Source organism: Podarcis erhardii (genome assembly GCF_964252035.2).
Source record: "Podarcis erhardii genome assembly, chromosome: 3".
Lineage (NCBI taxonomy): Eukaryota > Metazoa > Chordata > Lepidosauria > Squamata > Lacertidae > Podarcis > Podarcis erhardii.
This window is the reverse complement of record NC_138507.1, coordinates 81555316-81580094: the sequence shown is the minus strand read 5'-3', so window position 1 is coordinate 81580094 and position 24779 is coordinate 81555316. Positions and strand designations below refer to the sequence as shown.

The 24779-nt window shown below is 41.9% G+C and overlaps 2 protein-coding genes across 4 annotated transcripts in view; both read left to right on the top strand.

Annotated features, from left to right (window-relative positions):
• AHCTF1 (AT-hook containing transcription factor 1) overlaps nucleotides 1–8198 on the top strand; it is a 47601-nt gene extending 39403 nt beyond the window's left edge. For 2 of the 3 annotated variants that reach the window (XM_081857635.1, XM_081857636.1), the window contains exons 31-36: nucleotides 206–312; nucleotides 1227–1402; nucleotides 1802–3863; nucleotides 5262–5395; nucleotides 6303–6409; nucleotides 7350–8198. In XM_081857635.1, the coding sequence (XP_081713761.1) occupies nucleotides 206–312; nucleotides 1227–1402; nucleotides 1802–3863; nucleotides 5262–5395; nucleotides 6303–6409; nucleotides 7350–7551 (2788 nt within the window). In that variant the 3' untranslated portion in view covers nucleotides 7552–8198. The remainder of the gene's footprint in view (nucleotides 1–205; nucleotides 313–1226; nucleotides 1403–1801; nucleotides 3864–5261; nucleotides 5396–6302; nucleotides 6410–7349) is intronic. The other variant, XM_081857637.1, reaches the window with a different exon arrangement.
• A 485-nt stretch (nucleotides 8199–8683) lies between these two features.
• LOC309339548 (kinesin-like protein KIF28) overlaps nucleotides 8684–24779 on the top strand; it is a 30297-nt gene continuing 14201 nt past the window's right edge. Inside the window, 10 exon segments of the mRNA XM_081857657.1 lie at nucleotides 8684–8866; nucleotides 12643–12834; nucleotides 14152–14355; nucleotides 14925–14960; nucleotides 17249–17473; nucleotides 18110–18264; nucleotides 19109–19220; nucleotides 20239–20306; nucleotides 21503–21645; nucleotides 23080–23201. Coding sequence (XP_081713783.1) covers nucleotides 8813–8866; nucleotides 12643–12834; nucleotides 14152–14355; nucleotides 14925–14960; nucleotides 17249–17473; nucleotides 18110–18264; nucleotides 19109–19220; nucleotides 20239–20306; nucleotides 21503–21645; nucleotides 23080–23201 — 1311 coding nt within the window. The 5' untranslated portion in view covers nucleotides 8684–8812.

Sequence of the window (24779 nt, the reverse complement as noted above, 5' to 3'; positions counted from 1 at the left end):
CAGAACTGTATAATTTGCATATAACAAAGGGGTAGATTCCAGACTTTTCCACAGAACTGGCTTTGCAGTATCTCTTGCAGTACAGTTCAGTAATAATCGGAATGGTTTAAGGTATTTGTTGACAAAAATGTGTTAGTAGCTTTCATAAAACTCACTTTATTTAAAAACTTTAAGTGAAACTGTCCCTTACTTTCTTCTTATAAAGTCAAACAAAGGTCCTAGAGTCCAGCATGCTGCCATTGTTGGAAAACAACCAGCTCCTTGATGAAGCAAGTCCCCAAGCTTTGGAGCCATTAGGAACAGATGCTGAATGTATGTATATTTGAATAATCGAGCAAATTTTCAAATGATCAAATAGACAAGGGAAATAATACTGAAAAGCTTGAAGTTGTGTGACTTGATTCTCACTGTGTACCTTTGATGCATGTGTGCTAAAATCTTCTTAGCCTGGTATATTTACTTTATGTTAAAATAGTAATTTCTGAACTGTTCAAGATACCATTTTTTATTAAATAAAATGTTTAGTTATAAGTATATACCTCAAAAACATTTCCTATACTTATTAAGATCTGTGCTTCACATTCTGCAGTGCTGCTGTATAATTTGGTATACTCTACAGTGGGGGAAGTGATAAGCCTCCAAATCCTGTACAAACTTAAAATTAGGCTGTAATTGGAAATCTGGATATGCTTTTATTTTATTTAAAAATGACTTAGGAGTCATTCTAAGCTATTAAATTAACTTTGGACTAAAGCACTGCTGTCTTATAAGCCAATTAAAGTTGCAGATTGGGATGACCTTTTAGCATATGATGCGTTTTCGCAAAAGACTAACATTTTTTTTTTTTTTTAAAAATGGGGATATGCTGGATGATCTCCAGCATTGCAAAAGCTGTACCTGGTGACACGTTTTTCCTTTGGATTAGGAGGCACAATTGTGCTAACAAGTATTCACTGACTTTAAATGCACTAATTGCTTATTTAATGGGAGAACAAATATCTATCCAACTGCAAACTTCTGTTGTACATTGGTAGCTTTGTATTGCTGGCTGAGAGGCGCAGTAGCTCAGAAAAACCTCAGTTTTTCTGATTCTGCAAAGCAGAAGTGAGCAGAGATCTAGACAGTTCCTTAAATATTATTGGTCTCATCATAATATCTATCACTAAAAAGTTTTAATGTGGAAACAATAAAATAAGAAAAGTAATGAGATGACAATCCTTTTTCAGCTGTCATAAGTATTCCTGATAGTGAAGACATTGTCAGTGTTCATTCCAAAAATGAACTTGAAGAAAGAGAAGCATTAGATGAAGATGTGTCAAAAGAAGCTGAGAGCGAAGAAAATATAGCAGTCCTGCATGAGAAAACACCACTTAATATTGAACCTGCAAGTCAAGAAGTAAATGTAAGGGCTTCATTTAGCACTTCGGAACTTTCTTTGAAATCTGTTTGGAATTATTGCTTTGCCTGTGTAAATACCTTGGATATTTGTAAACTTTCACATGTGGGGCAATGCTTAAGGAAGCAGCTGCAGGAGGAGACAGTTTTTGTCCCAGAGCACGCACAGATGCAGATACTGCTTCCCAGTGACCATTTATTTCCATGCATGCAACTGCTGAAAAACCAATTCCATGTGGCCGTGTTCCTAGAGCTGTACTGTGTGGAGCAATGTACAAATAGCTGAGTACAATGGCTAACTTTAAACCATTTGAATATTCCTCTGAAATTGGAAGAACTCTTTTCATTCATTAAATTTATTGAAATATGTGTATTGGAATTAAATTTATATACTTTTTGTTTTTAGCTTGTTGGTGATGGAACACGTGAAGTACACATCTCAGAAGCTGTAGTTGAGGCACTTCCGTACAATGAGCTATGTCCTTCAAGCAGTCTGAAATATCAGTACAGCAGTGATGCTATGGCGCAGCAAGTCACATGTGAATTACTCAAGAAAGATGCTGGTGAATCTGACTTTACTGGAGGAGATGGAGATCTGCTGATGTCCCAAAACAATTTTACGTTACTATTAGAAGGGGATGAAGAAGCTGAGATAGGAGATTCTAGTGCATTGCATACTTCCCCTCTTAAATCAGCCAGCGAGTTAGAGGGTGCCTATGTAAATAGTGCTGGAAGTAACAACCCAGAATTCATCACAAATACAGTGTCCACTGTAACTAGTGATCAGATATCACAGAATACTGCTGAGGTGTTGCCTTATGTACCTGAACCTATTCAGATGGCTATTGCTGAGAACCTATTGGATGTAATCAAAGACACAAGAAGTAAAGAATTTTCAAGTGAGGTTGTGGACCAGTCTTTTCATGAAAGCATAAGTAAGAAGGTATTAAGTTCACCACAGGCACCTCTGCAAAATGTTACCGAAATAAGTAAAGATGTAAAATTGAGTCAAGTTGAAGATTCAGTGATGTCTAGCACCAGCACTGTGGAACAGATTGCACAAAATGTAAATGACTTATTACCTGATGGTCAGCCATTGGGACAGATGGATAAACCAGATCTGCTACTACCACCAACTCCAAGGAGAAGTGCTAGACGGGCAAAAGAAACACTGAACATTCCCGAAAGCCTTCCCCTTGGTTCTGAACAAGAACCTCAAGAAAAACAGACAACACAGGTTCCTGCTTTCCCAGTCTTAGATACTAAGGAGACAAAGGAGTGTGACTTAGAAATATCAACAAATGTGCATCCCATCACACAGGAGTTTCAGGCAACCATTGCTACAAGAAGAGGGGTTAGAAAACCAAAAGAGCTTGCATCAGAGCTTCATAAACATCCAAGTGAACAGCTACCTTCTGCTCGCAGAAGGACTCCTAGAAGCACAAGAAGTTTAGTAGGGGATCAAGAAGGTAGTCAGTTTATCATTGACCATACAATTCAGATGATGGTAAATCCTAAAAGTGCGAGAAAACTAAAAAGCATTGCTTTCCACCTGGCAGAGAACGTGATTTCAGATCAGGAGGTAGAACCTCGTGAAGAGCAGCTGAGTACAAAACCAAGAAGAGGAAGGCCAAGAAAGCATGGTGAACTGAAAGTGATGGCGCAGTCAGAAACTGCAGCTGGGAAGCTGCCATTACCTTCACCAGTTAGAAGGGGCAGACATAGAAAGTCAAGTCTACCAGAAGCCATTTCTGAACATGACATACAGCCAAGTAAACCACAGCTACCTGTATCAACTGAGCAGGAGAGGGCGCGAAGCACAAGTATATCAGAAACTGTTTCTGATCAAGAGACTGGGCTTATTCAACAGTTGCCTGTGCGACGAAGAGGCAGACCAAGAAAGAATCCTTTGAATGTGTCAGCAGATTTGGGACTGGAGTTGTCTCTGTTGTCTCCTCCCCCAACACCTAGTCAATCTTTTGTCACTCCTAGAAGAAATACTAGGAGAGGATCTGTTCAAGAAAAGACTCCAGTCGACACCACAAAGAGGAAATCTGCAAGAATTGCATCCGTGAAAATAGAAAAAACAAATACAAGTATAGAGAAAATGGAGGCAGAAGAACATTCTGTACAACCAAGTGAGGCAGAGACTTTAGTAAGGAGTTCTAAAAAGAGGCAGTCCAAGATGACGGCAATCAGAAAGAGAAGCCAGTTACCATCTCTTTCTGAGGAAGGTACGGAGGAGGAGGAACACTTGCCACAAGCAGCTGAGATTGCAGTAGGATTGCATTCCACAGTAATGACCAAACAAAGGCTTAGTGAAACAGGGAAAACTTTGGCACATCGTGGTACTCTTGTGAAAAGGACCAGATACAGCAGAAAGAGTACGAAACAGAGTCCCACCCTGGATACAAATGAGACATTCTGTTTTTCTCCTCCTCTTACAAAACTGACAGAAAAATCTAAAGGTACTTGAAATGTTGCCTTCGGCTGTGTAAGGCTTTTTTGCTTATTTAAAATTGCCTACTATGCATGAATTCCATTGAGGGTAAAACATAACCAGAGCAGGATAAATACTGGGGATTTTTCTTAAAGTAAGACTGCCTATAACCCTGCCCACATTACTGTATGATATCAGTATGCTATCTACTGGGTATGGAGCCTCTACCCCTTGGACCTAATTAGGCCTGCTGGGCCTTCCTATTTGGCTCACCAGGCCGTTTTAATCAACCCTCACAAACCTGACATAGGCACATATATAGGAATTGTGCACCCAAAAGTTTCACCCATTTGTGACTTCTGAGTGCATTTTCAGCATTTTGCATATAAGTATTGCCTCATCCATTACAAAAAGACCCAGTTCAAGTGCAGGGGAGACATTAGGATTCATCTGTTCTGTAAAATGTGAAGAGAGCCTTTGAATGAGCTGACTTTCTGCAACAAAACATTCCAAGGCAATAGACCGCAACTAGTGCAATAGGGTGTGGAGCAGCCCTCCATAAGACATTAGTTTTTACTTTGCCTTGTCCATTTGCAGTCAGCTGGTACACTATTGCTGTAATGACAGCACTGCAGCTTAACTGCCCATTCACTTTAAATCAGGGAGGGCCAGAACCTTATCTCCCCATTGGTCCCAGACTAAATTTGATAGGTGGGTGAGACTGTCAATCATCTGATGTCACTATTTTGCCAGGTGATCCTTTGAAGCAGGAGGGTCAAAGAGGAGCATGGGGCTGCTTGCCAAAGGACTTTCAAATATCACTGCTCCAGTTTTTAGAAGTTCAAGAAGCATTGCTGAGAGGGAGAAGCAGGTTCAATGAAAGCTACTTCCCTCTCTAGGAGCAAGGTGCAACTGATGGATGGTGGAAGCATGCCTTGCTTAGCAAAGAAACAGTTGGAGCTCACTTTAAGTTCCTGATTGTTCCTTTACCTGTTGTGTGCCTGACATTATGTATGACAGCTGGTTAAGGGAGATTGGGCGTGGCTTTCCCAAAATGGCCTGGTGGGCCAAGTATGGCCCATGGGCCAGAGGTTTCCCACACCTGCTTTAAATGCCGACCCCACCTCTTTAAATAGAGACCTGCTCCCACCTCCCCTAATGCCCCAGCTATTCTCAGAAAAAGGGTAGGAGCAAAGCTGTGCTTTATGACATGTTGGCTACCATGGCATACAAGCTTCAAAGGGTCTTTGTGTAACAAAGCCATGCCAGGTGTTCTAAGAAGCTTAAACAAAGAGTAGTTAAATTGTGGGTATATGGAAAGCTCCTCTGCACCCTGCTTTCCGCTTATTCAGGATTGCAGATAGAGTTGCATGCCTGGAATGCTTAATTTCAAGTTCAAAAATAAACGCATGCTTTCTGATTCTAGGTGAGAAAGCAGTGACGCCTGTGCAACTCAAAGATTTCAAGGCAGACTTGACTTCTCAGTTTGTCTTCTCGCCCCCTGCTTTGAGATCTAGGAAGAAAAAAGTGTCCAGTATTTCAAGGATTGTGGAAGAGTTGGTAAGTAAAACCTCTGATCCCTTCTCCAAAGATCTGAAGAGAACAAGCCAGCAAATTTCTAGTGAAAGAGCCAGATTCTCCCTTCTGACATGATGTGATGATTGGGAGATTAAGCTTTCCACATGTTTATAATTGCAATGGACCTTTTCAACACCTTTTGCAGCTTGCTAGAACCAGCTTGAGCTGTTGCTTCTTGGGTATCCAGGGCACTTAATTGGTTTTATTGGTTTTTACTGTTTTTTAAAGTGCTTAATTTTATTTAAGTTTTAAAATGTAATTGAAAAACTGGTTCTCCATGAGCATGCTGGCTGGGATGATGGAACAGTGCAACAACAACTGGAAAGCAACTCAAATGACAAGCAAAAACAATATGCACATCACCCCTTTGCTATACAGCAAATGACAAATGATTTAAAAGATTAAAAGATGCCAGCTTTTGCAATATTTAACACACTTAAGGCAATCTTTCAGGTTCATTGTATAGCATTTGAAGAACTGCTGACAGCAAGCAACACAGGGCAGTTATGTTGCTTTTTTATCTTTATTAGTCAATATTAGAAATTACATGGAAAAGCAAGGAGTTTGTATTGATAAATTGGATTATCCAATTTAAGACTGGCAGCCATATATCATTATGGAACCAATGGTCTCTATCCAGCTTGTCTTTGTGGAGGGTCCGTGAAGGAGAGGAAGCTGGCTTATGAGTGATGGGAGAGGCAAGAAAGATGGGAATAGATTTTGAGTGTGAATGTTTTAAATTACTACTGTATGGCACTGGTTTGGCAGTGTCACTACTAGTGCCTACACGTTCATATGTGGGCAATAAATTTAAAAAGTAAATAAAAAGGAGTTGTCAGAGAAACAGTTTCACTTTGTGCAGGTTTACCACTCTACATTTGTCCTTTAGGAATTACCAGTTAAAGAGGAGAAGGATCCAGTCTCAATAGAAACTTCAGAGAAGCCGAAAGTAAAGAGAAGCAGAGCTACAAGGTCAAAAGCAAAAAAAGCAAGCAAGTATGGGATGATTCTATATACCCCCCCCCAAAAAAAACCTTGTTATTTCAAAAGCAGTCGTGCAGAAATTATCACAGTAATGCATTTGGCATTTGGTATCGTAATTAAAAAAAGACATTAATTTGGTCTTCTGTGGCCTTTCAAATGTTGCCAGACTCCCAACTTCCATTATCTTGGCCATGTTGGCTGGAGGTGATTGGAGTAGGGGTCAACAACATGTAAAGGGGCCTCTGTTCCCCATCCATGCCCTAAAGCATAAGAAATACTTTATACCAAGTCAGGCCATCAGTTCATCTAGTTCAATATTGACTGGTAGCAGCAATCTAGGTTTCAAACAGGACATTTTTTCCAGCCTTATGTGGAGATGCTCAGGATTGAACATGGGACCATTTGCATGTACAGTTGTACCTCGTTTTGAGTCCGCCCTGTTTAGGGTCCATTTCATCAAATGTCCGTAGCCAAGCCAGAAGTACCGGAACAGGTTACTTCTGGGTTTGTTGCTCATGCACACACAGAAGCGCTAAATCTCGCTTGGCGTATGTGCAGAGCAGTTCTTTGTCAAGCATCCCTTTCGTTGAGCTTCCGGGGCTCCAGAACGGAAAAAGAGGTACAACTATACTCTATTATTCTCGGTAGTGGCGCCCACCCTGTGGAATGCCCTCCCGCCAGATGTCAGGGAAAGAAACAACTATCTGCTTTTAAAAGACATTTGAAGGCAGCCCTGGTTAGGGAAGTTTTTAATGTTTGATGTTTTGTGTTTTTAATATGCTGTTGGAAGCCGCCCAGAGTGGCTGGGGAGGCCCGTCCAGATGTGCGGGATATAAGTATTAATTAATTAATTAACTAATTACGACTGAGCCTACAGCTAATTATTCAGTCTTCATTCATCTGAACAGAAACATAACTTGTCAGTGTAACCTCTCATTCCTCTTCCTTGCAGAGTCCTAGAGAAAGATAGCAGTTGGTCAACGCCACACATGGAAATTCAATTCATTTCTCCTTTTGGCACGCCAGTAGATGGAGCAAAAAGCAAACAGAAGGAGTCTGTGGATAAAGCAGAAAAGACTGTTCGTAAGACTCTTCATAGGAACGAGAGAATAACTAGCTTTCCAAAGCCAATTGTTCAGAAGAAGAGGCTATAACTGTTTTTAAATATGTGTATTGTACACCAATGCTTGTAAAGTCATCATTGTGTGGAATATTAAGAAAAAAATCATTAATTTGGAAGATAATTTATATAAATTATTGTAAAATTTCAGAAAACTAAAGGTCTTCAATAAGTAACTCCGTATGGAGTGTGATTTCTTCAGTCAATGCAGGTTTTCTATTTTATAAGACTTCATACATTTATATAATATGTAAATAATCTTATTTTAGGAATGTTAAATAAAAATGTATACATAACAGCGATTATTGTCCACTAGATTTTTGAGAGAGAGAGAAAGAATAAAAGAGGTGTGTGGTGCAAAGAAATTAAAGAGGATTTTAATGATGGCTTGTCACTGTTGGTGCTTCTCTAATGGGAGGCTACTCTTTTTTAACAGTTTGATCTTGCAATGTTTTTGAAAATTAAAATTTGGCAGTTTTAGAATTTATAGAAAATGTTTTGACCTTTTGGGAATTGGTAAAAGGGGTTATCCATTGCATACAAGTTCCTTACTCCTGGTTGAACATGTACCTTATTGAAGTCGGAATGTAAACAATTGTATTGAAGCTGTGCAATATTTTTTTGTATTTGTCTTAACTTGGGAAAGCTGCTCTTCAGTTTATAAAACAAAATCTCACCTCAGATGTTTCATTGTTCTTTCAATTTGCTGCATCAGCAGGAGTCTCTAACATTAGAAATATATGTTCGCATTTACTCACCATGGGACTCAACACTTTCAGGGATTTCACCTCCTTAAATTTGCCCCCAAATTTGATATTTTGAAATGATGCATGTTTTATAGACTTTGTGGTTACTAGAGAAATGCTACCACAATTTTGGTAAAATAAAATGGTCTGGAAATATACATTCTCCTGTAGTGTTTGACCTGTATCACTGCAGCACAGAGAAAGTGGAGTCAGGTTGAATCAGATTTGTGGTTCAAATTGAGAGAGAAGCCGAAAGAGGCAAGTACTTTAAATGAAGTTTTACATAGGATGCCCAATATTCAGTTGCCTCTTTTAGAAACGGTACACACTGCTGGCAAATGTGACCTTCTGGAGTTCCTCTTAGACATAATGTATCGGGTAACATTCAGGTAATGAGTGGACACATAAATAATTGAGGAACAAAGCAGCAGCTGTATTAGGATCCACTCTACCCTTTTCTTTTTCCAAAACAAGGTCCTGAAGAGAAAACTTGAGCGATGCACTCTGTTTTCTTTCTGAATTCCTTGGAAGAGTTCAAGCGGCAGAAGCATGCCCGGTTCGGACAGTGTGAAAGTGGCAGTACGTGTAAGACCTTTCAGTAAGGTTAGTAACTTATTTTGTCTTCACTGAAACTATCAGGCCTAAGATCACAATGGGGCAGCTGAGTGCTTGGTGATGGGAGAGGCTAGGGACTACATTTCAGAAAAGAGGAGGAAGTGTCACTTGGTAAGGTGAGGAAGGAGCCCTTCCAGTAATGGTGGCACCTTTTAGAGGGCAAAACATCTGCTATGGAGGGGGTGAAGAGAGTGATGCTTGGAACAGCTGCCCTGCTGCCAGTCCTTCGCACACAGTACTGTAAGTCTTTCATGTAGCAAATCAGGCCTGGTGTGCCTTTCTCTGGGTGTGGTAGGCATGTCTGGCTAGTTCAGGCAGGTTTGTGAAAATGTCTCTTCGTATGCATGTTAGGCCTTGATAGGTCCTTAAGGTTTCCTATAAAAGTAAGAATCTGGCTGAGGTTGCTTTTCTTATCTTACTGCACCGTAACAGGAGAAGGAACCTTTTGAGAGTTAGGCTGGATCTACACTGATATGTAAAAATGCTGCAAAAAAGAAAAGTGGTATAGCTCTCTTTGCAGTTTCCCATTGCCGGCGGATTGCTGCTCTACAGTGCCTTCTGGTGTCACATTTTTTATTACGCATTTTTAACGTTTAAACTAACCAGTGTAGATTCACCCTTGGTCTTGGAAACTCTTGTAGCATAGTCCCTTGATTCCAAAGTTTTCCTGAGGACCCTGAACTCTCCTTCTCTGCCTTTGTGTGTTTGTTTTGTTTTAAAGCCAGTTTAATATTTGCAAAAGGCTGCTGTTACTGCATGGACTGGGTTGGGGTGGGGGAGTAACATGACTTTTTGGGCCACAGTTAATGGATCCATTTGGCCCTAGGCCTGATAGTCGTCCACTTCATTCTGCCAGGACTTCTGTGCTTTCTTAAATGTGTATGACAAGCAAGCGTGTAAACAGCTGCAGCTTTTCCCAATTTGCACCTGTTGTGCACCTGTCAGTCATGCAGCTTTTCAACAGGACAAAGCCAGGCTTTCTAAAACATGGGTAGGCAAACTAAGGCTCTAATCGCTTTCTAAATCTGGCCTGCGGACGGTCCATGAATCAACGTGTTTTTGTTCGTGTAATTAAGCGTGACGTGGCTAATTACGATCCCAATTAGCCCTTTACAGCGGTCCGGTACGCTTCCTCTGCGAACAGGTTATGGTGGCTGGTTTCATTGGCCGACCAGGCAGCTGGGAAAGCAGTGGGTTTGCGTACCCAACAGGTGATCAGAGTAAGCTGCTAATCAGTAAACACGCTGAGTTTTATAAGCAGGATGAAAGGTCAAAGACTCCTGCAAAGCGTGCTTTTCTCTCAGAATGTCTTTCTGATTCAGAGCAGGAAGGTTCTGATGAGGAGGAAGGAGAGGCTGAGTCTGCTGATGACGATCAGGTCACTGACCAAAGTCAGGAACAGGATGGGGCATCTCCACAAGTTGTAAAAAGAGAGCCCAAGAGTGAGCCTAGTTCTCCTGTTAGCGTAATGCAGAGGATTCGAAGACGCTTTAAGTCAGAGGGGGAATCCCGTGATGCAGAGGACACACCTGCTGGCCACAGTGAGTCAGAGTCAGAGGAAATACCTGAGTTTGTGCCCAGGCGGTACAGTCGCACAACGAAGGGTATTCCACCTGAGAGGTATCAGGCCACAGGTGCGTGGGTAAGTTTCGCACAGTGCGAATCTGAGAGTTGTGAGGATGTTCCACAGATGCCTGACAGGAACGCCAGGAGAGGGCGCAAGGCATTGGGGAAGGGATTGATCTCACGGAGGACTGGCCCCCTGTTGAAAAAGTTTGCTGACCCCTGCTTTAAAAGCTTGTCTCAGCTGTCTGGAGTGAGGTAAACAAACATGGATATTGCCTGGGGGTGGGGTGGGTGGAAGCTGGAAAGAGATGTTTCTGCTGCTGCCAAGCCAATAATCCCTAAACAAAACAACCCTCACAGTTGGTTTCCTCACTTCAGCTGATAGCATGCATAGTACTGAACCTCTTCAGTTTCCTAGAGCAATTCAGTCTCCTAAAGGTTTGAAAAGAGGAGACAAATGTGACTCACTAATGGAGATACTTCCAGACTGAATACAAATATGAATCTGTCTTGAGGCATTCTGATCAAGGCTAAAGTAAGCACATGAGGGGCAAGAGGGTATGCATTAGCACACTGGCCCTTCCCTACAAACCCTGTTAGCCAGCGTAGACAATGCTGGGTTTAGATGGACCCAATGGTTAGACATCACTTCCTATATTCCTACCCGTTGCCCGCCATCTGTTCAAAGTGACTGCCAGCATGTGGTCTCCAGAGGCTTGTCCGAGAGTGAATTCAGACCTCTAATCCAAGAAAAGCTAGCCACTCTAGCAGTGCAACACTTCTACTTTCTCTGCTTTGCATCAGCTTGAATTAATCTTGATTCTCATCAGCAACCAAATCTGGAAGCAGCTTTTCACGTGAGGCAAAGATCCCAAGGTCTTCTCCGGCAGAAATGTCCTTACTGATACCACCAAAGCATTTCATATTTAACTCTGAATGTCCAAAATACATTCTTTACAGTTTCTTCCAAGCCTGTGCTCATACATGCTTCTACTCTCCTGGCATGATTACGTTTAAGTTTTAAGCCTTATTCTGAACTCCTGAATAGGTCTCTCATGGATGTGATGGTGTGTGTTTCCCTCCCCACCCCACAACATTTTAATGCAGGCTTTAAGCTTGAACTTCCTCTAAATTGCTCATTTTTTAGCAGCACTTAAAAGATTGTGAGTATAAGAAACAATCATAATTGCTGCTTAAGCTTGCATTTTCAAGCATGCATAGATCTTATTACAGTCAGTATAGCTAACTTCTAAGTAAATTTGTTTGAAGATTGGAACATAAATGTGATGTGTTTCATTTTTGGATGCTTTAGCATGTGAAGATTTTTTTGCCCTCAAATCTTCTTTGGGAAACCATCTAAACCCCCTCTCTGAGAACTGCGCAGTTGGTAGCGCTTGAGACTCAGGCTTGCAGGTTCAAGCCCCACGCTGGGCAAAAGATTCTGGCATTGCAGGGGATAGGACTAGATAACCCTCTTGGTCCCTTCCAACTCTGTAATTCTATGATTCTGTTATCATGGGAGGTTTGGACAGAGGCATCCCACTGCCTTGCCCTGCTGGCCTTTGATGTGAAAGTATTCTGACGGCACAGAGCTCTTCATGCTGTCCACAGGTAAAAATGATGCCAGCAGGGAGCTCAGAAACCGGGCATTCCAGAGGTGAGGGGCTGAGTTGGGCCCATTGTCATCACTTGATGTCATCAGGCCCAACTGCTGTGCTAGCTCCAGGTTGGAGACCCCCACTGCCTTCATACCAGAGCGAGCAGCAGAGATATAATGGCAGCCCCATTGCTGCCCGACTGGGTTTTGGATTGTAGTGTTGCAGGGCCCTTTGGTGTATTTATGTGGATAGTGATGGGAGGTACTGCGTTATACGAATATCTAACACTTTCAAAGAACTCTGGTAGTGTGTAATACATTATAAATGGCCATTTGAAATGTGCAGCATAGATGAAATGTTGAATAAGGCCCTGTCTGTACTATACATTTAAGTCAGTATCATGCCACATCAAACAAGCACGGCTTCCCCCAGACAATCCTGGGAACAGTAGTTAAAAATGCTGAGAGTTGTTAGGAGACCCTTATTTTCCCCACAAAGCTGCAATTCTCAGCTCAATGAAAATAGGGATTAATTGTTGAACCACTCTTGAGAGTGAATTTTAATTTTTAAATATTAATGTGAATTTTTAAATTTCAATAGAGAGAGAAGAATGCAGGCAGCAGATGTGTGATTTCTATGAATTGCAGCACTACAAGCATACATGATCCCAGGAATCCAAGCCATGTAAAAACATTTACCTTTGACCTGGCGTATTGGTCACACAATGGATTTTTAAAGGACCAAGATGGCAAGCTAATTTCAGCTGGGCCAAACAGCAAATATGCGGGACAGGTAAAATGCATTTCATACAGTGATGTATTCTTTTGCAATGCAATGCTAATAGCATAACTACTCATTCTGCGCTAGGACCAGTTCACAGGGTGGTAAAGCAGAGGTTGGATTCAATAAGAAAACTAAAGTTCTGAATTTAAAAACCCAGTTCCTTTGCCTAGATTTTCACATCTGCACTTGGGTTGCATGTTTACAACTGTCATTGCTCTGAGCACAGTGTTAGAGAACCTTATTGTTGAACTTTTTGGAGTATCTGATATGGTCAGTGCACCAAGACCAACCTATCCATACCTGCAGTGCTTCATGATATCCAAGGGGCTGCCGCCAAAAGAAGTAAAATGTCCTTCCTAGTGTGTGCAATGTATTGGAGCCTCAGCTTCCCCAGAAAAGACCCTGATGTTGGGAAAGATGGAGGGCACAAAGAGAAGGGGACGACAGAGGAAAAGATGGTTGGATAGTGTTCTCAAAGCTACCAGCATGAGTTTGACCAAACTGCGAGAGGCAGTGGAAGACAGGAGTGCCTGGCGTGCTCTGGTCCATGCGGTCATGAAGAGTCGGACATGACTAAACAACAACAACAACAAAAGTGTGTGCAATAGCGCACACTGTACACACACATTGGCATCTATTCTGGTGCTGAGGACTATTTTCCTCACATTTCTGTTTCAAATATTTTACTGATTTTCAAGGAAAACACAAACATAAGCATTATCAAAATAATTTGTTCCCCTGCCTTCCCCTCCCCTCCCCTCCCTCCAGAACAGAAGACTAATGCATCAAATGTTCTCTTAAGTCTATGTGTGCATTCGGTGGGTGCCAGCGATCAGGGTGTTCATTTGAATATTTTATAAAGGAGTGCCTTTTTTAAAATAATCCATATCAGATATGTCATTCAGGGCTTGTACTCTATTAGTTACGGTAGTTTCTCAGATAAAACAATTGTCTGTTTCCATTGTGTCCTTTCCAGTTTTTTGCATCTACCAGAAGAAAGGTGATAAGTTCTTTGTGTATGTATAGGTATGTATAGGCTATGTTGAAGATTGTTAATAAACCTAGGCATGGGTTACACAGTATATTCTGGTTTGTGATTTTACTTATTTCTGTGAATACCTTTCCCAAAATAGTTGCACTAACTCACACGCACATGAAAAGTCATACTGGTTACCTTGCACCCTTTTTTTTGCATTTCTGAGCCTTCATATTAAGGCAGCACTGGAGCAGGCAAGTAAGATCCTATGTATGTGTGCACTAGACAGCTTATTTGTGTGTTCTTATAAATCTTACTTAGATTTATTTATTTTTTAAACCCCATTATAGAAGGAAGTTTTCCGGGACCTTGGGCAAGGAGTTCTAGACAGTGCTTGGCAAGGTTACAATGCTACCCTCTTGGCTTATGGTCAGACTGGCTCAGGGAAGAGCTATTCCATGATTGGATATGGTGCAAACAGAGGCATAATCCCAGTGGTGTGTGAAGAGCTCTTTAAAACAATTCAAAACCAAGAGCAGAACAAGCAATATCAGGTTGGTTCAAGTTGTGTAAAAGTTTGTAAATGCCAGCATTGCTGGATGCCTAAAACATATTCTATATTTGGGCAATATTAACTGCAGTTTTTGTGTTTCAGGGGTGTATATATGTAAACCTAAACATATTATGCCATGGTGCTGAAGGATGATACAGATTAGGCCCTAAAAGGAGTGATTCTGAGTAGCTAAACCCATAGAGATTAATCACATAAAGATTCTAGTGACAAAAAAGTCACAATTTCTATTATGGGTGTGTGTATGAAATCACAAAGTTATAAGCTGTATTAGTTTGTTGCTGAGAGTTGATCTTTATATATATATATATATATATAAAAGCAGTTTAAAAAGCAACTTTTCAAGCTGTTGGAGTCTCAAGAGTGTGAATAAAATGCAATAAGAAAGAGAGAAACTGGGTGTGGAGGGAGTTCAAAAAACCACTATAGCTGAGTAGGCTCAGTGCACTCAATGCAGATTGACACATGAAATTGCTGAATTTTGCTGAATTGATTTTTAAACTGTTCATACTAGAAATGGTGACTTTTTGTATTTTGCTGTTCAATCTGCAGGTCACATTTAGCATGCTGGAAATTTACAATGAACAGGTAATTGCAGTGAATGACACTGTTTCTCCCCTAGAACCTATACAAGAAAGGATGTTTTCTAATAGCAGAGAACTTGAAATTTGTTCAGAAAGACGTTAACATTTCAAAAATAAACCCAGTCATTTACACCCAGGTCATGTGACACTGCACCAATCTTGCATATTTAAGATTGGATGGGGTAATAATAATAATAATAATAATAATAATAATAATAATAATAATAAAATAATTGCTTGCAGAAGCAGGTTTTGGCGAGGGGAGGGAAAACACCTGTATTAAGTAGCCTACCTTCAATGTTGTGTGGGCCAACACTATTGTAGTCTTATATTTAGAGAAGTAATGCCAGACTAATAGCACTTTGAGTCAGAGTAGAGAAACCATTTCTATACTAAACTGCCGGATTCTCATTCTTCAAGTATTGCTGCTTCCACAGGCTTGTATACATAACCAAAATATTTCCCCCTTTAATCTACAAGCCCCATCCTAGAATCATAGAATCATAGAGTTGGAAGAGACCCCAAGGGCCATCGAGTCCAACCCCCTGCCAAGCAGGAAACACCATCAGAGCACTCCTGACATATGGTTGTCAAGCCTCTGCTTAAAGACCTCCAAAGAAGGAGACTCCACCACACTCCTTGGCAGCAAATTCCACTGTCGAACAGCTCTTACTGTCAGGAAGTTCTTCCTAATGTTTAGGTGGAATCTTCTTTCTTGTAGTTTGGATCCATTGCTCCGTGTCCGCTTCTCTGCAGCAGCAGAAAACAACCTTTCTCCCTCCTCTATGTGACATCCTTTTATATATTTGAACATGGCTATCATATCACCCCTTAACCTCCTCTTCTCCAAGCTAAACATGCCCAGCTCCCTTAGCCGTTCCTCATAAGGCATCGTTTCCAGGCCTTTGACCATTTTGGTTGCCCTCCTCTGGACACGTTCCAGTTTGTCAGTGTCCTTCTTGAACTGTGGTGCCCAGAACTGGACACAGTACTCCAGGTGAGGTCTGACCAGAGCAGAATACAGTGGCACTATTACTTCCCTTGATCTAGATGCTATACTCCTATTGATGTAGCCCAGAATTGCATTGGCTTTTTTAGCTGCCGCGTCACACTGTTGGCTCATGTCAAGTTTGTGGTCAACCAAGACTCCTAGATCCTTTTCACATGTACTGCTCTCAAGCCAGGTGTCACCCATCTTGTATTTGTGCCTCTCATTTTTTTTTTTTGCCCAAGTGCAATACTTTACATTTCTCCCTGTTAAAATTCATCTTGTTTGTTTTGGCCCAGTTCTCTAATCTGTCAAGGTCGTTTTGAAGTGTGATTCTGTCCTCTGGGGTGTTAGCCACCCCTCCCAGTTTGGTGTCATCTGCAAATTTGATCAGGATGCCCTTGAGTCCATCATCCAAGTCGTTGATAAAGATGTTGAGGCTAGTATCAGATGCATTGTAGGCTGTCCATCTCCTTGTGTTAGCTGAGTAATGAATTGACCTTATAGCAAACTGGAAGCCTCAGTCATGTGCATTTAACTGAAAAGTGTTGAGTATATTCAAGTTTCTACAAGTATGATGGCTATTATTGGGAATGTTATTATTAAAAATATGTATATTGTAAATGTTCTGTATAGTTTTGGAAGCATGTGGGGAGAATCATACGTACACAGTGTACATGCACAAACATTGTACAGTGGTACCTCTGGATGCGAACGGGATCCGTTCTGGAGCCCCGTTCGCATCCTGAAGCGAACGCAACCCGCATCCGTGGGTCACAATTCACCGCTTCTGCTCATGCGCGTGACGTCATTTTGAGCGTCTGTGCATGCGCGAGTGGCAAAACACGGAAGTTACTTCCCGGACCCGTTACTTCCGGGTCGCCGCGGAGCGCCACCCAAAAATGCTTAACCTGAAGCTACTTCAACCCGAGATATGACTGTATTTATTTCTTATGTATATGCACATGTTTACTTCAGATCATGTGACTCCTTGGGAGTATCCATATTTCCTGTCAACTTGTCAGTTCTACAGAGTTGCAATTGTTTTATAAACCATGAAATGGGCCTGTGTTCTAGCTACATGTACCAAGGGTGCAATTATTTTTGTCCATGAATGAGATTTTTTTATGTGTTTTTGTGGCATTACTGCAAGTATTTTAAAAAAATACTTCTGAAATATACTGTTCTTTTGCCAATTAATCCCAACTATATACACAATTGTATATATATAAAATATTGCTAGGAACTCCCCTTATTTTCAATAAAAAATTGCTGTAATAAGACACTTTTGTTTGCAATCCAAGGTTATAGACTTGCTCTCTAAAATCAAGAAGCGGGGTGGACTCAAGTTACGGGAAGATCAACAGCAAGGCTTCTATGTGGATGGCTTGAAACTGGTGCCCTGCGACAGTTATGCACAGATTGAGAGGTTAATGGAACAAGGTACCAAAATAAGAACCACTGCTTCAACCAGCATGAATGCCACCAGCAGTCGTTCTCACATGGTCATCACCATTCAGTTCAAACAGGTATGTACAAAACACTTTAGGTGTGGCCAAATGTAAGTAGAGAGTTAGATCTTAAAGCATTGGATTCCTTGTGAGGTGTGTGCTATTTCCACAGATATATTGTAGACCATCAAAACAAAGGACTGCTTTAATAGGTTGTGCATAGTGATCCTGTGGCAAGAGTGGCACATGCAAGAGTTTCTAGCACATGCGGACAAGACCTGAGAGTGGAGCTGCTATCTGGTATTTTGTGGACTTGGCTTCTGGCACACCATTGTCAAAATCATTGGCTTGGATGTTAAGCAATAACATTAAGCAGGCCCCTGCCATGGTTGACAGGAGAGGGAAAAATGACTTGGGGGAAGAGGGATTCTAGAACCACTAAACAGTTTGCAACATTTTTTGTGTTAGGTTTGCAGTTTCAATAATTGGTTTTGCATGTTTTGAAATCTGGTATACTACTTATTTTGTTTTGAGCCAACAGAGTTTTGCTTTGATTGGTTAGAGCCCTATCAACTTGTGAAGCACGTACTGTAGTTGGATGTGCTGAGTCCAGTAGTAATGTCTCCTCTGCAAATGCCGGTCAAGAGGAGAACTTAAAAGACTTGCACTGATGAAGTTTCCCTTCTCTCCTTTCCCTAATGCTGCTTCTTATAGATTTTTCTTAGAGAAGACATCACTAAGCAATCCATTATAAATCTGGTAGACTTGGCTGGAAGTGAAAGACAAAAATCATCAGGATCCGAAGGAGACAGGCTGAGGGAAGGGTCACGTGTAAATCTAAGTTTGACCACCTTGGGAAATGTTATCAGGTACAAAATAGATTTTGTGAGGTGACCTAACCATCCCTTGGGTATTGCATGAATAGTAACTTTCAGTTAGATGATAAGCATCTTAGGGCAGGCTCCTGTCTTTTTGCTCATTAGTCTTTAAAGTACCAGGTACATATGATATTTTTAAAAAAATCCTTATACAGTGGTGCCCCGCAAGACGAATGCCTCGCAAGACGAAAAACTCGCTAGACGAAAGAGTTTTCCGTTTTTTGAGTCGTTCCGCAAGACAAATTTCCCTATGGGCTTGCTTCGCAAGATGAAACGTCTTGCGAGTTCTTGCGAGTTTGTTTCCTTTTTCTTAAAGCCGCTAAGCCGTTAATAGCCGCTAAGCCGCTAATAGCCGCTAAACTGCTAAGCCGCTAATAGCCGAGCATCGCAAAACGAAAAAACCGCAAGACGAAGAGACTCGCGGAATGGATTAATTTCGTCTTGCGAGGCACCACTGTAGTGAATATATATACGAAGCTTCCAGTCTTAGAAATCCAAACTTAGAAACTTCCCTGAGTAGTAGGCCTTTATTTCAGAGATGAGAGAATCTCACTTGTCTGCTAACTTCCTTTAGGGGAAGTTTTTGACAAATAAATATTTTAATGTATTATTTGGGATATTAAACTTTTTAAGTACTGCCACTTTTTTTTTAGCATCAGCCCACATCCCATCTAGTGACCTTCTCATATGTAACAGTAACAAATAGAAACTCTTGTGCTCTTTAGCTTTGCAACATATTCAGTGAATATGGTACTCAGATATATGATTGATTTATTTTAAAGAAATAAATCTCCTGTTCACTCTCTTTCCCTTCTATCATTTATTGTTCTTCTAGTGCCCTGGCTGAGGCTGCTGTAGGGAAGAAAGTATTGCACGTCCCTTATAGAGATTCAGTTCTTACAAAACTCTTGCAATCTGCTTTGGGAGGAAACAGCAGAACTATTATGGTAAAGCTATTTTGGGGGTAAATTAGGTAAATTATAGCAATTTTCCCCACTAGAAGATGAAAATGTGTAGTTTCTTGTTCTGTAAACACATTTGAGACGGTGTACATAATTCTGTGGTGTTTGCTGTTTGGGTGCAGTAAAAAGGACTGAAAAAATCTGAGACACTGGCTACTTGGCAGTTGGATGCTGATTACATCACACCTAGGAATGAGAAATATTTCCCCAGCCCTGGCTACTGAACTGCATTTGCATATCTTATCCTCCCCCATCCCCAATTTCAATCACTGAGAGGCATTTAGAATTTCACAGCCAGATTCTCTTAAGCCATTATCTGGGCAGGTATATTATCTGAAGTAAAGAGGCTGTTGTGTCTTGTCATGTTAGTGCTGCCTTCAGCAACCTGTAAAGCTCCAGATGTTTTGGACTACAGCACATACTGGCTGGGGAGGATAGGAGTTGTAATACAAAACGACTGAAGGCTACATTAGTGATTTGTGAAACCGCTTTCTCCTCTATATGTGCAGTCAAAGCCATTCTTGGAACACAGGTGCTGTGCGGAAACATTAATGCAAACTCCAAAATATGCAATAAGGCAATTATGACCAGCCCATATGTCACATAAAAATGTGTTAAGCATTCCTGTTTTTCAGAACTCGGAATTAAGTTGAATGTGAAGAAAAACAGGGCAGGGGGAGACAGGGAGCAAATCAAAAGTTGGCATGAAATTAAAGCCACAAAGTCTTTCTGCTTTAGAAAGTTTGTTTGCTAGTTTGGTTGTTCCTAAAAACGTTTCTCTACTTCTTATTTTGGAGGTTCTCCACCCACGCACCCCCACAATAGAGCAGTATGGCTTGCTATCTGTTTTTGTTTTTGTTTACAGTATTTTGTTATCAACATTTATCTGAGAGGGGTTTATTTGGCTAAGAAGTCAGCCAGTTACCAATTCATATTCTGTTGGTAGTAGTCGCAGTATAGAACAAATAACTGAAAAGAAACTTGTCCTTTAACATATTTGCAGATTGCAGCTATTAGTCCAGCAGACATGTGTTATGAGGAGACACTGTCAACTTTGCGATATGCTGAGAGGTATATTGTTTTCACATCTTGTAAGAGAAGTGATTGGAATGGATTTCAAAGGAGAGCAAGAAATTAAATAATCATTAGCTGCTATTTATTTGTGTGGGCACATACTACCCTGTTCAAGATCTGATCCACTGTTGTCACCCTAGAAATGCTAGGTAAAGGTAAAGGGACCCCTGACCGTTAAGTCCAGCCACGGACGACTCTGGGGTTGGGGCGCTCATCTCTCTCTATAGGCCGAGGGTGCTGGCATTTGTCCACAGACAGCTTCCGGGTCATGTGGCCAGCATGACTAAGCCGCTTCTGGCGAACCAGAGCAGCTCACGGAAATGCCGTTTACCTTCCCACCAGAGCAGTACCTATTTATCTACTTGCACTTTGACGTGCTTTCAAACTGCTAGGTAGGCAGGAGCTGGGACCGAACAATGGAAGCTCACCCCGTCGCAGGGATTTGAACCTCCAACCTTCGGATCAGCAAGTCCTAGGCTCTGTGGTTAGTTTTAAATGCATACTCCTGAATTAGAGGTCCTGTTTCTTTTTCCAAACCAAGTTAACTTCTAGAACACATTTAGGGGATTTATATGGGATTGACTACTTTTTTGTGAATGGCCACTGTTAAGAATTTAATTATTACCATCTGAAGTTTTGTACATTTCATTTATTTCTAAATGCATTTGTTCAATCCTGTGTGTATATTTATCTGCAACTCATAATAATGTTTCATGCATTTGATGGGGTGAACTATACTCCAGTAAAGCTTAAGTCATAATAAATTTGTGAGTCTTCAAGCTGCCACAAGACTTTGTGTTAGTCTTGCAGCAAAAAGTAACATGGGAACCCCTCTGGAAATTAAGTCATTATTGTGTTTTAATTATATCTCATGTCAATCCTTTGCTGCAGCCCAGGGAAAAGGGAGTGTTGAGGAGGGGAAGCAATTTAAGGGAGACTGGGATGTCTTTTTTCTCACTGTCTGGAGAAAGAGAACTGGGCTGGGCTGCTTATTATCTTACAAGAGGAAACAAGGGCCTTACAGCACACAACAAATCATGTTGCCATGACTATTGTTTTTGCATCCTCCAAATTGCCACTGAAGCTTTGTGAGGGTATGTTTCATTTGATTATGTTACTTGCTTTTGCTATACAGCACAATAATAGTCGTTGTCCCCCACCCCCCAACCCCGGTTTTTTTAAAAATCTGAAAGAACCAAAAAGATAAAGAACAAAGCTGTGATAAATGCAGGTCCAACTGCGAAACTGATAAATGAGCTGAAGGCAGAAAATTGTCATCTGTTGTCCAGATTGTCAGGCCTTGGAAACTCTGGTAAAACGGTAGCAGATGAAACAAGTAAGTATTTTTGAGGAAGAAACAACATTTATTGTATTAGAAGACCTCGTGTTACCATTCTACTGTCTTTTCTACTGTTTTCCTTTTCTGAGAGACTTCTACAAAGTGGCGAGGCTTGGGTTCTGAGGCATCTAGCTCAAGCACACTCCTCCCTCCCCCCCCCCCGCCCTCCAACCACAGCCCCACAGAGGACCTACCATCTGTTTGAGGAGGTCCCCTAGCCCCTCAGGAGCAGGTTTCAGGGAGGTGGTGGAGAGGGCTGTAGTGGTCCTTGGAATCCAACCCATTGTTTTTAAGGGAATGAGCCTATCAGGAGTGTATTAAGGCGAACAGAGCTAGGTATGTTATACCTGCCTTGGAAACAGGTCACTCACACGCAAGAGCTAAATGCTGAGGCATTTGGGGCCCACTGGGGTTGGCATCTTGCCTGCCCCCTTGTGGCAGCACTCCTGCAGCTGCCAGCTCCCCCATTTCTCCCGCAGCTTCACTCACGGGCTTTACCCAGCAGCAGTGCTGCAATGCACTGTTACAACACTACCGACACCAGGTAAGCCTGCTTGCTTGTGAGCATGAGGTAGCTATTCCACCTCTCCCTGTAGTGCTTGGTCGTGAGTGGACCTCAGTGTAGCCCCCCTCATGCCCCCCTGCAGATCCAGGTCCCCTCCCCTTTCTGCCCCTGCGCTGGTGCCAGTTCTGTCACCACACATTGTACCCTCACCTGTTGCTGTGCCTGCACTGCTGCTGCAATGCAACAGCGGCGGTGAAGGCACAGCGCCAGGCATGAGGGCAACAGGGCTGGGTTGGCGGCGTGGACAAACCCCCAGTGAGGCTGGCAGCAGCCCAGTGGTGGGGGTGGGTAGGCGGTCAGATGCACTGCCTGAAGCAAATGGCCTCACCACCACCCCCAATAACTAAAAACACGCTGAACCTCACAGGATCGGTGCTGCTTGAGCTTCAGTCAGAAAAGGATTATTCCTTCTGCAAGCAGTGCAGACCTTGAAATACTATATAAAATACTCTATACCCGACCTTATAAGTAGACAACATTTGTAAGGCAGTGCCTACCATGTGACATAGGTAATGTGAGCCAAAGTTTCTTCAAGGATCTCCAATATGCATAAATTAGGGGTAGTTAAAATAGATCCAGAAACCTTTCATCAGTTTTTCTGGTAGGATAGAAGCACTGGAACATATGGCTAAAGATCCTAGCTATAAATATTTCACTAGTGCTTAAGAACTGTTTGTTTCAGTTACGGAATATATAAGAATCATAAATATCTGAGTATTTCAAGCCTGCTATTTCAGGGTGGCTTAAAGAAGGTACCGCAGAATTCATTTGGAGAGAGGAGTGAATGCTGTTTATAAATTGGATTTTTATTGTTGTTGTTTTCATATTGCATCCTTAATTAGTTTAGTTTTGTTTATTCTTTCCAGAAGAGCTTCGCTGTTTGCTAGCTGAAAATGAGCTGCGGATTCAAGCCATTCAGGCTACCTGGGAATATCGTCTGGAAGAAGCCCGGAAAGAATGGGAGCAGCAATATGCTGCAGTAACTCAGGTCAAGACATCTGGACACTGGATGTCCATCTCTATCATTCCTCAGCTTGAGAGCTTTCCAGTGTTTTTAAAGTAGCAATTGTTGGAGCAAAGTGCTGGACCCATACAGTTAAATTCTGCTTTTCCTCCCAAAGAATCCTGAGAACTGTAATTTGTTAAGGGTGCTGGGAACTATAGCTCTGAGAGGCAAATTACAATTCCCAGGATTCTTTGACGGAAGCTATGTACTTTAAATGTGTGGTGTGCATACACCCCAAACCAGAGCTTTCCAAACTTTTCATGCTGGTGACACACTTTTTAGACATGCATCATTTTGCGACACAGTAAGTCATTTTTACTAGCAAACCAGAGGTTAAAGTAACCCCTTTCCAGCTCTGGGAGGTGTGCGGGGCGTGTTTGCACAACACACTGCAGCCGACACACTAATGTGTCGCAACGCACAGTTTGGAAAGCTGTGCCCAAAATGTTCGTTTGATCTGGTTCAGAAAGGCCGTCCTAATTAGCATGACTATATACTGTATTTTTTGCACCATAACACTCACTTTTTTCCTCCTAGAAAGTAAGGGGAAATGTCTGTGCATGTTATGGAGCAAATGCCTATGGGTGGGGGATCTGCTGCAGTTGTGAGCAGAGGATCCATGGTTCCCCTTCCTTCCCTCCTCCGTGGCTCGCTTTGAAACAGCAAAGCGGGAGAAGAGCCACTGAGTGTGGAGGAGAGAGGCACAGAGAGCCTGCTTGCTTTAAAGGAGCAAAGCGGGAGAGGAGAGGAGCCACTTACACGAGTGTAAGCGGCTCCTGTCCAGTTGGCTCCTTTAAAGTAAGCAGGCTCTCTGTCCCTCTCTCCTCCCCACTCAGCTCGCTAAATAGCATTATTAGCAGCATCCTTCTCCACACACCCCATCCGTGCTCCTTGTCCCTTGAGTGCTTTTCCTTCCCTCCCCACTTAAAACGTGGTTACAAAACACGGATCCACATGGATCCTCAGGATTTTTGCACTGGGTCACCCCAAATTCACCATCAGATCACATAGCATGTCCATGGCTACATCTTGCACCAAAAAAATCATGCACCCACTGTTGCCTGGGTCGCAGTGGTGCAAAAACGTGGTTACAAAGCATGGATCCACATGGATCCTCAGGATTTTTGCATTGGGCTACTCCAAACTCACTGTCAGATCACATGTCTGTGGCCACAGCATGAACCACAAAAATCATACGTCCACTGTTTCGTTTAGAATATTTGTTTTCTTGTTTTCCTCCTCTAAAAACTACGTGCGTGTTATGGTCTGGTGCGTGTTATAGAGCGAAAAATATGGTACTATGTACTTGGGAGTCTTGTGCAAGTAGGCTTCCCCATTAATTTCAAGGGAGAGGGCAGCCCGTCATACAGAAAAGGATGCTTGCTCAAAACTTCCTTTCTTATTGAAATGAGTGAGAGAGCTCTTGCTGGTGGAGTAAGGTACTACAATAGAGGTTGGCGCCTTCCACTTGAAGAACTTATAGCAGCCTCCACAGCAGCATATATACAACCCTTGGAATATGTCACATTTTATTGGGTATAAAATGTTGCAGTGTGTGTG